The following is a 15,166-nucleotide window of genomic DNA, read 5'->3' as shown; positions in this document are numbered from 1 at the left end:
GATAACAGCTTTCTTCTCCGTTGGCCACACTTTTACTAGCTCCACTCTCTGCCTTCCACTCCTCAGCCAGACACAACTATAGAAGTGAGCAGTCTCATTCTTTTTTTAATGGCCCATCGTCAATCTATATGTGTTACTAGACCTCCATTTGCCTACTTACTTGTTTCGATTGTTTTACAGCTCCTGCAGTTCCACTCACTCATACTTTAGCAACTAAATGCCATTGATTTGTGACTTTTTTCAAACAGGAGTGCAGTACATCTCTTTTAGCCATGGCAACATTAAGCTATTACTGATCTAAGCCCTGAAACACACATTTTCGCCACACTCCAATTTACAGGCAAGCTAAAGGAGAATAAAACCTCAAGTTGTGGTGTATTTGATTTGTTCTGTAAATGATCCACATGATACACTGAAAAAAAACACTTAGGGACTGGAGTGCAATTAATGTAAATGATGTAACAAATAATGTTGAGTATAAATGATCAGGGGTAGAAGTCAAGCATCTTTTGTCTGCAGCATTAAAAGGACATAAAGGTTTATTTACCTTTTATGAACTGGCCCTCTAAATGTTGGGTCAAACTTGCGAGGTTCACCTACAGAAATAAAAAGAAAGCATCTTAAGTTAATAAGCAAGTTAGATATGTGACATTTAGCAAGGCAAGTAGACAAATCCTTCACAATTATTTAGGGATCTTGCAGACAAAACATTGTAATGCTTATCAGCTACTTAGCAAATAAAAAAAGGGCTTGAAATATTGATTTGAGTTCAGTCAAGAAACCCTACATTGCACAAGCTTATAGGTACTTTGACATGTAATGTAGTAGCCAATTAACTTGCATTCTCTCTCTTTGCCTAAAATTGTCCTCAGTTAGCAAGTAAGCCGGTTTCACTGCATTATGGTACAAACATTTTCTCTGAAAATTGTATTTACTCGGGTGGCTGCTGGAGCTTTTTCTTTATTAACTTGCAGAGTAAGGTATGCTTTTGGCCATGACATATAGAAGTGTGTATTTATTAAGGTAAGTCACAGCTAAATCAGTCACTGGCACACATTGCTATCTTTGGTCATGTGTTTAAATAAATCAACACATAGCTAGGTTAAGTAAATAGTTAAATAAGCTCTTTTCAGGTCCAGGTACACATTATAGGTCAGGTCACAAGCCATTTGGCCAAGCAGGCCCAAGCACACATATGACTTTAGTTCATTTGCTTCATGCCATTTGGCCAGCAGGCCAAGGCACACCTAGCTATGTATGCACACCTAGCTCTGTGCACATGGCTCTTGGGAGCAGCAGCAATACACAAGTCTTAGCAGTAGATCTGCTTATTTGGGGCATTGTGTTTTGCTTTTGTGCAGCTTCCCTGCTTTGTTGGTGGATTGTATTTGTCTAATTGTGTAGCATGTCCGCTCAGTATGTCTGTGTATGTTTTAGTAGTAGCAAGTCCCATACTTGCTCTGTAGCAGTAGCATAGCAGATCTAGTCTGCCAAGACCAAAATGTCATACCCACATTAATATCTAACATTCCGATTTATCATGAATAAAATCATAATTTTAAACTTTTTTATTTTTATACAGTATAGTGATTATTTTACAAAACTATTTGACTACGGAATGCTATGATTGGCCAATTAGAATCAAGTATTCCAAAGAGGCATGTCAATACAAGTCAATACAAGGGAGAGGGATTAAAAACTACTGCTTGAAATGACTATATTATCAATAAAGTTGAACATATGCACCTAAAAAGAGAGAATGATATAGCACAGATGGGAAAAAAAAGCCTAGCTTTAACTCGCTGCTGAAAACGAGCCTCTTGTTAAAATGTATTGTAATTTCTCAAACATTGTGAATGTGTGTGTTTTCTTTTGCTTGCTAATAGTAATGATTGCTGCTTTAAATAAAGACAGATGAGTCACTGGGGAGATTCAGTTAAAAATGGCAGATATTTTCAGAGACATATTTTCAGAAATCCAGAAGCTTGCTTATGCATTCTAGTTCCATTCCCTTGTCGTTTCACCGTCTGTCACACAAGACAGTCTGTTTAGATTATTTCTCTTGGCTGTTAAGTTATGTGACTTTGCTGTGCTTTGTTGAAGGTGACTTGAGCTTTTGGAGGACAGGGGATTGGCTGAAATGAATCTCTTGTGAATTTGTGTGTGAAACTATATTTTAAACAAATTTTAAATTTTAAACAAACGCACAAGGAGCCAACATCAAAACTACATGTTTGTATGTCATGATCATTCTGCCTGCTGTGAAAAAAACAGTACACAAGCATTTCAAGTAATCCGTAAAGTGTATATCACAAAGCAGTCTTAAAAAAGCAAAAAACAAACAACAACAGCAACAACAACAACCTTTTCAAAACAAATAACCCTTGCACCCAAATCAATATTCCAAGTATCTCCCATTCCTCAAAACAATCTGAATGCAAACTCCCTGTATTTCTTATATGTGTTTCTGAAATCTAAATCATAATATACAGCACAACTGCCATTCTGTACACCTTGTCTGAATTGGTATGTCATCTGAGATGTGACACTAAATCAATAAGGAGGGCCATGGCACATTTAGTAGAGTGACTGTGCATTCCATCACCAACACAATGGGCAAAGGAGGCATCCTAAAGAGATTGGAATCACACATGCAATCACTGTGGACTTTAACTAGGAGTAAAGTAACACAAGTGTCATGCCCATTCAAACGGCACATACACCCTCAGATTTTTCAGCCAACTGGTTTTAAATGCAAAAGGTAAAAATAAAATAAAATAAAGTGCAGAAATAATGCAATAGAGTGCAACAGTGCCTGCACACTTTTTAAGTCGTCGTGGTTCTGTAAGTATTTTTCTCATAAATGTTTTTTCCTATAGGGATTTTATCAAATACTTAATAAAAGAGCTCTGAGCCATGAACCAAACCAACCAGCTCTGAGGTGAATCACAGCACTATAAATTTGATTTGAAGCAAAAAACCTTTAAAAATCTGACAAAAAGACAAATGAATACTGTGTATTTTCTTCATGAGGGACTGTGTAATGTTTTTCATGAGGGAACAAATACAATCCCATGAATCATTGCGAATGGTGTAAAAAAATTCAAAACAACAGAAAAATATAAAACATCATGGTAACCTCCATTTCCCTTCCCCAATGGAAGGAACGAGACGTTGTGTCGATTGTACTCTGAACTTGAACTTAAAAAGCTGACAGAATTTGCATGCTCCGCCCCGGACATACGGGTATAAATCGACCGCATCCAGGAACTATACATCAGCAGAAGGGCATCTTTAAAAAGACGTGTCCTGAAAAGGACGTTGAATGCTCACTTATGTATGTTGCTCTTTTACCAGAATCAAACTCTTTCAGAGAAGTCAACTCTTTTATAAGAGAAGCGTTGTCGAAGCGCCCAGGGGCAGAGTCTGCACGGCAAGCAGAGAGGAGAAAGCTGCTGGAAAGCGCCATCAGATCCAACAGCAAACTCTCTTGCAGAGGTGGGTGAAACAGTTGTGTCACACAGCTCGCTGATCACACAACCGATCGGCTCCTGTCTGGCATTCGCTCACCCGCTCCCTTTGTCCAGGGCGGGGCATGCAAATTCTGTCTGCCAGCTTGACATTGGCCTTTTCTCAAGTTCAAGTTCAGAGGTACGCGAGGCTTTCAGAAGAGACCCCTTGTGTCACTACAATCGACACAACGTCGAGTGAGTGACAGAAAGGGAACTATTGATTTAAAGTAGTTAATTAAAAGTACATAAACAATATATTTTAAGATTATTAAAACAAATATTCAGATATCACCAAATATATAAGAAGTTTGAAACTGTAAGCAGACTGCATCATTCACAGTCTGTCAAAGGAGTGGGAGCTTTTCTGTCACTTCTGAGCTTTTCTGCTGCAATACTCTCATTGGTGGATCTTTCACGGGTAATGATTCATGGGTAAAAGTAGTTCTTCACAATAAATTCCACAATAAAACACGATAAAAAAATGAAGTTGAAATAATGTGGACTGATGGCTTCAACAGAAGAATATACCATCACTGTAGGTCTGTCTTTAAAGGTTTAAAAGTTATTGTTAAAAATCTATTTGCCAATAGACCAATACTTTGGCAATGTCAAAGCATATATCACAGTTGTGGTGTCAAAAAGACTGGTGTCGCACCAGCGAAAATCCTATAACAAACCTGTAGTTAGCTGACCAACAGTCCTCAAAAAGATAGTTGTTATCAAATTGTCTGGTTAAGCGAAATGAATCGTTGTGCTGCACTGTTGGCTGTAAAAAATTAAATGCCAAAAACCGTGGGCTTTAATTTTACTGGCTGAGGAGATCATTTCCAACCCAACGTTTGCAGCGAACATTTTATTACAGGTATGTTATTAACTCATTTCATTATAATAATAGTATGACTATGAATATTTCTGTATTTATGATGGCTTTGCATTGTACTTTAATTTAATCGATGACTATAACTAGTTGTGCTACTAGCAATAGTGTACCCAAACCTAGGTAGTTTTGAACCTGAAAGCTAATTTTATTCTATATAATCTTTTAGTGACATTTAGAGGAGCAACAGTTTGCCGGCTTTCTGCCACCACTACAAATGTGCTACAATGATTTTGAACAATGGGATTGATCTATAGAGAAAATTAATGGGATTTCTTCTTCCAAAACATGACTGTTGCACTCTATAACACGCCTAAATCTCTCACACTAAATGAAATGGTAAATGGTCTGCACTTATATAATGCTTTTTTTAACCTTAGTGGTTTTCAAAGCGCTTTACACTGTGAACTCATTCACCCATTCTCACACACACACACACACACACACACACACACACACACACACACACACACACACACACACACACACACACACACACACACACACACACACACACACACACACACACACACACACGACAGCAGAGCTGCCATGCAAGACGCTAGCCTGCCATTGGGAGCAACTTGGGGTTCAGTGTCTTGCCCAAGGACACTTCGGCATGTGGAGTAGTGTGGGCCGGGAATCGAACCACCAACCCTGTGATTAGTGGCCAACCCGCTCTACCACCTGAGCCACGGCCGCTCCATGAAACGAAATGAAAAATGTTCCACTACATTAACATGTTTTACACTTATCTATAGTTGTTTTTTGTGATCTCCTATATTAAGCACCAAGTGAGCCAGTACCACCAGTGGTGTCTTTTAAATCATGAACATGACATCCCTGCAAAGTTAAGCAGTGATGTGCAATACTTCGATAAACGATGAAACCCCTAAATGCACAGTAATGTTCATGCTGTCACTAGGTTGTAATTTAAGAGATCTTAATTACAAGTATCAGCACTGTGAATCTGTAATTTTATCTACTTATTACATTTGGCCTGCTAACTGTCAAAGTCAAAGAACTTGAGCAGGGAATTCAATTATCCACAGCATGACCATCTGACACTGAATACCAAACAATAATTGAAGTGAATATCCAATTTAACTTTGAAAGAATGCAGGGTTGCAGCCCACCTTCTTATACATTCCCCTCAACTACCAAACTCTCAGAGTGGAGGAGGGTTGCAATTTGTGAGTAATTAGAGTTAAGAAAGTAACTTCACTGGAGATGGGGCATGATTTAATTCTTCTCTGGCATGGGGCCTTCAGCACTACACAGTGATTAAAGTAAACAAACTAAGCTGTTGTGCATTCACCTTTCTCTGCACTCATTCCTGCAGAGGTATTCAATCAATACATCCCTATTAGAGATACAGCCACATGCAACAAAATTCAATATCACGCACATTAACACGTACAACCTCTAAAACTTGAGAAAATGGTAACTACATCTTTTCCAACAGAAAATTTCTATTACATGTAGTGCTACATAAAACAACATTACAACTTTATCAATAATACAGTGCATATATAGGTCAGACAAATATAGTCCCACTCCATAAATCACACAACCCTTGGTATTGTGGAAATAACTGTATGTTGTCTGGTGCTGCACAAAGGTGTGAGTAACTGAATGTATTTGTTTGCAGAGCAGAGTTCATAACTCTTTAAGCCAGTATATGAATAGAAAATGTAATGAAGTTGCATCAGTTTCACCATTGCATCAGTTTCACAATTGAAATCGAGCACAGCATTTGTTCTGTATGGTCACGTGAGTCAAGCTTGCAATCAGCTGACGCTTATCTGATCGTGACGTCTACAAATACAATTCAGACGCTTATCATAGCAGTCCTATTTAAGTCCACCATTTACTCTTTCATTCATTGCTTAGCTGTCTTTCCATTGCATGGAAGCTAGCTGCACTTAACACCCTCCTCCATCCCCATTTTTGGATATAAAGCTGAACCCCTCCTTTTTTTAAACTTAAAATAAACAACTCTTCGGATTTACACAGTTTCAATTCAGTGGTTGACTTTACCAAAAGTTAAGTAGTACACTACATATAATATTTGCTAATATTATTACCTTCATCTGGGCATGAAACTCTGGCTGGTGATCCTTCAGGTGCTGGACGACATTAGATGTGTTCACCGCTTTTGCTTTTCATCTGCACGTTTTTCACACTGGATACCAGTACTTCAACAACTCCGGTGTGATTTTTTTAGATAGCCAAAATGCTCCAAAATAGCTAATTTAATTAGCATCTTCTGAGGATACAACTCTGGGAGATCGCGTTGTTCTGCCATGTTTTAATTTTGAGAGTTTCACATGCGCTGGAAGTTCACATTCTGCACTTGCCCCGCCTTGTGGTGCATTAACATACAACGCAAAGCAAGCGTTTTGCTTCATTCGCCTATAAAAAAAAATCAACTGGAGCGAGAAATCCACATGACGCGTTGTCACGAAAGCCTATCAGCATTGAGATTGTCTGGATGTCACTGACATAGTAGCAGAAGAAATCTGGAAACATTTATGAAAAAATTGTTGTAGCGGTGTGTGGGCACCCAGAATTGTATGACACATCGTCATACATGCACATATACCGGACAAAAAAAAGACATAGTTTAGAGGAAAGTGAGGAAGTTGGACTACTTGGTAAATTCTGGAAATTTTCTTCGCGTTCTCGAGTTTGACTGCTGGATTATAAATTTGTGTTTAAACTCGCATTTGTGTGAGTAACACGAACCCGCAAGTATTCCCCCTTCTCTTCCGGAAAAGGACAGGAGGAGGGGCTTCAACGACTTGGCTCAGAGTAAAGTACAACCAATAGCTGGAACTGATTCGCTAACCTTTAGCACAAGTGCTGGGTTTGCACTGAGGACCACTCTTGAAAACCCCGGGGCGAAATACATACAAGATTGATGAACTGATAAAGCATGTAGTTCACTAGAACTTCACAGTAGACAGAGCTAACAATAATGCATTCTTTAATGAAAGTTGCTTTATACTTATACTCTCTATGGGTTCAAGTGGGGACTGAGAGTGTGTTCAGGACCACGGACAGATACCACGTGGAATCAGTGGTTTTGAAACCTTTCCTAAACTTACATACCAGTAGGTGTTGACCCATGATTCCGGAGTCAAGCCCTATATGGAATGCCAATATGTCTGCAAGATAAACTTTAATGGTAGAGAATGCTCTTCTATTATTCAAAAGATCTTGCAGAAAACACAACACCTCTGTCACAGAACATTAAAAGAGAATTACAAGTCTCTGTGCAAACCACTGTTCCATCTGCGGAATTGCCAGACAATAAACAGCTTGGCCACTGCCCTTTCGGCACATCTCCATCAGATTGAGATCCACTGGTATTGGAGGAAGGGGAGCCCCCACTCTGCCCACTCTGTGGTCTGGACGGTAGATGGAAGGATAGCATCCTCCTCGTCATCCTCAAGAAGGTGTTCACTCATATCATCCTCCTCCTTTTTCTCTTTTCTCTACTTGACGGAGACATCAAAAAGGAGAGGGAGCTTCAGTGAGGCCTACTCCATCATGTGCCCCATCTACTGGAATCAGGTTTTGGGGAGCTCTCTCCACCGGGAGTGGTAAAAGATACGGTTCTCACTTTCCCTCAGCCAAGACTCACACTGGCCTCTCAAGAACCCTCGATGGGAACTTAGTGCAGCATGGGCACCACTCAGGGTTAGAAGGGCTGCCTGCGCATTTTTTACCCCCAGGCAGGCTATGCTCAGACACACGCACACACATACAAAAGGGTACTACTCCGTTCGGTTTTGCAGTGGCCTTGATCCAGTGATTATCCTTATATTATAATTTTACAAATATTTTAAGTGGTGGTTCTTTCCAGTAGGCAGACCGATACACACCTGTATGCCAAACATGTTTCGTCTTGATCCCATAAAACGAACTGGGATTATGCATGAATGGGGACTTGAATGAGGGGGCGAAACCTTTCAATCGAGAAATGTAAACAAACTTAACTATTGAGTATTTTTGCATACAGATTATATCTGAAGATGCGATGAGCTGGATCATGGGTTCTGTAAAAAAGGGTGAGTTGATAAAGATTAATTTAATCACATTATGTGCTTTATACATGTGTAGAACATTTACGTTTGTATATCAGTGTCAGTTATGGATGATTTTGGTGCAAAACTTTAATATAGGATGTGTTGTAAGATCACTGAATGAAACACTGATGACACTAAAGTGTGACATTATTATAACTTAATTAAATCAAATTTAATAATCTGCAATATGCACTTACAAATGGCTTTATTGAATGTGTTTGTGCGTGTATTCTATGACGGCGGCATATTAGCATTATTATACTGATGTAAGACTGGCACCAACTTGTCTGCATCACTTCCGGGAAAGTCAAAGACCATAAAACACAAATCTCACATCTGACCTCTATCTCACCTCAGGCCAATTTAGGCCTGTTCTCATAAAACTCACACACATCTGCCCCGCTCTACTCTTCCATCCCCTTCAGCTGAGAATAACCTCAAACTCACCTAAAATCTGTATGTAAAAAATATCATATCTGATGTATACAAATAATGCAACTAGGCATGTTTGATATAATTAAAAATGTCTCAGTGTGAATGGTATAATGATCTCTTTCCCATGTTGATAAAAACTAATGGTAACAAAGTTATAATGTCTTTGCCAAATGCTGTATAGTTCTGGAGGTCTGTTCTCCTGCCTGTATGTTAATAAGGTATGACACCAGGACTTCCAAAACTAAACACTCCCAAAATTCCCTTTGTTTATGGTTTGGATATTTAAGGAAATCTGGCCCAGAGCTATTGGAATCTGCATTCAGATCAAAGTTGATGTGTGTAATGACAAAGAAATCAGGGTCTCTGTAGTCAGATGATCCCACACAGAAAACATGTGTAGTTTTTCTATACCAGCTAATTGCAATTTGAATTTCTTATGTTTGGTAAATGTTTGAATGGAATGCAACTTTAATTATATTATTATGTTTGGTTCATTGGTAGCTTTGAGTTTTATTTATTATTTTAATTGGATTGTTTGAATGCATTACTATAACCTGGTAAAATCAATTGTTACTTTTTGATTCATTCTGAAAGACTGCTTTCTAGTATATTTCTTATTAACTACAAATATATGGTCAGAGTTGTCTTAACTAAGCCACTTCAGAAGTAACCCATTAGTTGAGTATGTACTAAAAGGCTAAATGGCGAACCGAGAAACTATAAGGACTTAGCCAAGTATAATTAAACAGGACTACTAATGGCGCTTTTCCATTACCAGTACCAGCTCGCCTCGGCTTGCCTCGCCTCGGCTTGCCTCGCCTCGGCTCGCTTTTCGCTCCGTTTTCCATTGCAGACAGTACCGCCACAAATAATACCCGGTCGTCATAGCCACACCGCAGGAAACTGCCGTGACGTAATCTTATACGCGACACACATCCGCTACCCACACACACAGGACAATGGAGGAAATCGAGTGTATGCTGTTTTTGATCCTCGGGATGTGGCTGTTTCTCACAGCAAGAAGACAAACGTTGTTTCATGAGAGGCTGAGGGCAGCAAAACGAAACACTGCTGAAAAAAACAGGAGAGTTTGGGAATTACTACAGAGTTCAGACTACGAGACGAATCCGGTTGTTCACAGCCGACGCTAAGAGGTTAAGTTATGCTAACATAGCTAACGTTTGCATATGTGTAAATACTATACTATATGCAAAGTATTTAATCAACTTTATAGCTACCAGTATTACGTACTAAAATGTGCATGGCTTATGTGTTTCAGATCTGTTTAGCTTTGCAAAGTCGCCGCGGCAGACCGTCTGTTTGGGCTTTCAACCGAGCTACTGATTCACTGACACTGGACGGCTGACAGTAGAACAGCAGATCTACAACAAGAAAATATGTCGAGCACGGGTAGTGGTTGAAAACGCTTTTGGTAGACTGAAGGGAAGGTGGCGTTGCCTCATGAAAAGAAATGACTGTGATGTTACAATTGTGAAATCTATGGTTCTTACTTGCTGTACTTTGCATAACCATTGTGAGAGTCACGGAGAGGACTATGACAATGACTGGGATGCACCTGCAGCAGCAGAGCCTGTGGTGGCAGTGGCACAGGGTGTTGAGGAGGAGGGCAGAGATGTACGAGAGGGTCTGATGCGTTATTTTAATTGCTAAATAAATACATTATCATTAAATATGTTGTCTCTGCAGTTTTTCATTAAAGGTTATCACAGTATACAATCTGAAAATACTTGTTCAAACCCTTGTAAAAAAGCAAACCATCAAAAAAGACACTGTTTGTAATAAGTTTCAAAAAGGTTTTATTTAAACACGCATACAAATAGAAAAAATATAATATTAATACAAATTCACACATCCAACTATATACATATGTTACATGTAGTGCAAACATTAAATTAAAATAAACAAAGGGGTTTCAGTCCAGGGGCGGTGGAACAGCATCCCGCCCGGTTCAGTGCCTGGACAAGCTGGCTCAGGGTTCCCAGAAAGGCCTGGTTGAAGGACGACATTGCAGCAATCTCCTCTCTCCTTAAAGCCGCTCGAAGTTCTCGGGCATGTGCTGCATCATCGAGTGCCATCTGTAAATGGCGCTCCGCTGTGCCATAATAATAGTTTTGTAGGCTATATCTGTGCAAACTATTTAAAAATGGCGGAGTTATTCTGGATACTCCGTCTGGCGCGCGCAATGATGACGCAGTGAATAGTGACGATTCTCTCTGACCAATCAGCAGTCGGCATTGTTTTTACGTCACATTTTAGTATCGCCTCAGCCCGCTCAGAACCTCGCCGGAGGTGGTACGAAAAAAGTACCCGAAAGCAGGTACAGGTACAACTTTTACACAGTGGAAAACCAAACAAAGTCGAGTCGAGTTGAGCCGAGGCGAACTGGTACTGTGTAGTGGAAAAGCGCCATAAGAGTAGTACTGAGAATCTGTAAAACAGAACTTAATTGAATGGGGCAAAACAGTGAGTCGAGAATCTATATGAACTTAGCCAAATAAGACAAAACGGATAAAGCAAAGATTCTATTGGGTCTTAGTCTTAAACTTACTAATATCTGAAACTGATGAGTTTTGTAGTTAAAGCACCTGTGTCCGGCCGGTACAGGACCCAAATAATATTTAAATAAGAAATTAAGTCTAGAAGAAAGAATTACTAAAAATAATAAGATACAAAACTTAAATTCAGAGCATAGATATATCAATGAGGCTTTTTATAATTGGAGTCAGATGAAATATAGAAAATAATAAATTATGAGAATAATAAAACGTGGAACTCAAATCAAATAATCAAAGTATTATTTTATGCGCACGATAAGACAGAACATGCAGGAGACCTTCAGCCACTCTATTGGATGTCTTCCTTGGGCCAATAGGTGGACTCCCGCTTACAGTGACGTCATCACACAATTATGTAAATTAACTGGTGAATTGCTTTTTGGAACCAGTTAATTGAAACTAACCATCAGAATGAGCTGGTTCGTGGAAAAGAATCGGATGTCCCATCACTAATGAACAGACAGTTTGATTAAGGTAATTTGGGCTGGCCCGCTGCTGCTCAAGTACCGGCCCGTCCTACAGGCGATGTAGGCGGCAGCCACCCTGGGCTCCAACCTGCTTGTGAATATTCAATAAACACTGACAGGTAAAACGATGATTTTTATTTTAAAATGACTCACAAATTAGAGCACACATCCGTATGTGCGATTTATTTCTGTACCTCGTGTGGAGCTCATTATTTGACATACAAATCACAATAATGGTGACAAACAAAACAACATATTAAGTATAAAATGAGCTCTGAGTAGTCACAAAATGACAAATATTTTGGTCTGTTCTCATCCAAAATTGATTAGATTACTTCAGAAGACATTAATTAAACCACTGGAATCATATTTAATTTTGGTTACTATTCACCTGCATTATATGGACCAACAAAGCTAAGATATTCTTCTAGAAATTCAAGAAACAGACCTCAAGTCAGACAGTGCTACTCAATGTCCTACTGATGGTTTTTGGGTCTTCATACCATATTCCATACTTTTTTTGGCATGGTAGGGAAGTATGGATATTTGGACGAGCTGTAGCCTCGCCTAACTTTTCACTTTGTGCATTAAGTCGGGTTTATCTGAAATAGTACTAGACAGTATCACAGTATTAGACTGGCATGTAAAATACTCAAATAATTGCACAGCAAAGTCAGTCCACGACCAGATACTGAAAACCCCACAATGGAGGAAAATCTGAGCACTGGGAATTTGTGATTAGAATTTCACAAAGTAATAAATATAGATTATTTTAAAGATTAAACAAAGAAAATATGCTTTTCTAATGGTGAGTATCTGGTTTACTTGCTACAATGTTTCTGAATCAAAACGGTGTGTCTTTTTAATATTTAATGCCACTAACTTCTAAGGGTGGGACAATATGGTTAATTCATATTCATGATTTGGTTAGATGTACAATACGAGGTTCACAATTCGATATACTGCAATCTCGATTCAATATAACAATACTTAAATCACAAAGTATACTAAAAAATTGTGTTTGTTTTTTAGAAAAATCTTTAAAAACAATGCTCATTATTTTACTGTTTACTTCTGTTGGGCCACTGAGTTCAGATCTGCTCTACTTATTTAAGTGGAATTCTGGCCCCTGTCTCCAAAACTAAAGTTACTAAAACTAGAAAGATTCTGTTTACCTTGACATAAATACCAAACAAATTTGAAGTTTAAATGTGGATCACTGTGTAAGAGTTTTTTTTAAATGTAAATATTAACCTGTTGATCCCCTTTTTGAGCACAAACCATGAAAATGACATACCTGAACTTAAATGGTTGTATTTACTGGACCCTTTGGAGTATGGACACAGTTGTAGTATCTTTTGAAAGAAGACACTTTGGGCAGAATTAATATATGTTGTAATTTTTTTTAAGTTAGAGAAGCTGAAGTTTATAGTAATGGAAATATTTTGTGCTGAACATGTTTATAATGTAAAAAACAATAATAAAAGTACCAAGACAACCCAGAAATATAATGTTCTCAAAGCCACAAGTCTAAAGAAGTTACGTTTCAATTTTGAAGATGATCTAACAATAAATGAGGTTCCTGCAAGTTTGTTTCTCTGAAAATCACTGCCGGGGTACAGAGTAAAATTAAGGCTCCGCCTTTCAAGACAACACAAAATCTGACTGCAATGCTCTGCTATTATGATTAAAACTATGCCGCATTTTTAAAAATAGACTTTGGAGACAGGGTCGTTTTGTTTATGAGACTCTAATATATAAGATCATATACAGTTTTACAACATGAATGCTGCTCAGATTGCATAGTTTGTTGAAGAACGATGACGAAGGGTAATTCTTTCAGGCGAGATCTCATGTAAACAATAGAGAATATATAAATATTTCCCAGACTGATCACTTTTATGGACAAAAAGTGCTATTGGATGTGTGGCGAACTGGATTCATCTGGCGATCACGTTTTCATAACAAATTGTATGAAGTCCCGTTTTGATATTGCGTGTTTTCATTTGTACTCCTGGCACAAATAACTAAATTGCTGTTTCTGGAGCATTGCTATCGTGAAACAGAGATCAGATATCAATGTTGAACCCTTAGACCTTTGAAAAGATGTATAATATGTTAACATGTATTACATTTATAAAAGGTAAATTATATTGTAAATGTAAACAGAGTGAAGTCACTCCCGAGTGAGGGGAAATTGCATATCAACAGGTTAATACTGTGACATCCTCAACCAGATAAAAGATCATTACCGGTAGTGTTCTCATTATGTCTGAAAATAAAGATATTCTAGGTTGGTCTGCCCTGCTTTTATCCTCAACTGGGGTCTTCAGAAAACTTGTCCTTGTGTTCCAAGAATTTACGAGAAACCCATAACACAAGCTCTATGAATCCCATGCCCTGCAGTAAAACATATATTACCGTTATCATTGCTTGTCAGTAACAATTACATTAATCACAACTCATGCGTGCATGAATGGTTTTGCAGCAAGTGAGTGGGTTTACAGCTTGGCAGGTGCATGATAGGACCGAACAGTAATAATGGTGGTCTGGGGCCTCTTCAAACTCTTAAAATAATCTTTACTTGTGTAATAACAAAACTGATCTCAGTTTTGATCAGTTTGACAAGGCTTGCAGCCAGATGGCCTGTCTCAAACATGGGGAGTCTGGGGTGAGTTGGAGCTTTGCCTGATCCAGATTGAGCACTCCAATACAACATGCTACTTCACGCGGCATGCACCCTACTTTAGACAGGATTAAAACTCTGATTGGCCTGATCAGGGGATTACGGGGGCCAGCAGGAGATGCACCAGTCAGCCACCTGAGCAGCTGGACTGACAGATGCTCCTGAATGCTAATGAATGAGAAATCTGGCAACCACGTAAATAAACTCCAAAGATGTTTGCCACAATTTGAACCCATTTCTTTATGTACACAGCCAGGTTTTTGCAAATATTGTAAATGTTTTTTTTGTGCTCTCATACCTTGACATCATCCCCATTCAGCCTAGTAACTGACAAGCACCATTTCCATCAGACAACTGCATCAATCCAAATGTGTTTACTTTTTCCTGTGGCACTATTGTTAGGATGTTCGAGCCTCAGAGACACGGGTTCTGGTTCCATGGAAACCAGGAAGTAATCGCGTTCACATAAACAATGGTGTGCTTTTTGGAAATTGTATTTTTGCTCTAAATTTTAATTTT

General features: G+C 38.7%; 1 protein-coding gene across 1 annotated transcript in view; it reads right to left on the bottom strand.

Annotated features, from left to right (window-relative positions):
• The window catches only part of slc44a5a (solute carrier family 44 member 5a), a 100,999-nt gene that overhangs the window by 39,174 nt on the left and 46,659 nt on the right, over nt 1–15,166 (bottom strand). The window contains exon 2 of the mRNA XM_052134236.1: nt 548–596. Coding sequence (XP_051990196.1) covers nt 548–596 — 49 coding nt within the window. The remainder of the gene's footprint in view (nt 1–547; nt 597–15,166) is intronic.

The sequence above is a fragment of the Xyrauchen texanus genome, chromosome 9 (genome assembly GCF_025860055.1).
Source record: "Xyrauchen texanus isolate HMW12.3.18 chromosome 9, RBS_HiC_50CHRs, whole genome shotgun sequence".
Classification (NCBI taxonomy): domain Eukaryota; kingdom Metazoa; phylum Chordata; class Actinopteri; order Cypriniformes; family Catostomidae; genus Xyrauchen; species Xyrauchen texanus.
The sequence above is the reverse complement of the archived record's forward strand: the minus strand, read 5'-3'. Positions and strand labels throughout refer to the sequence as shown.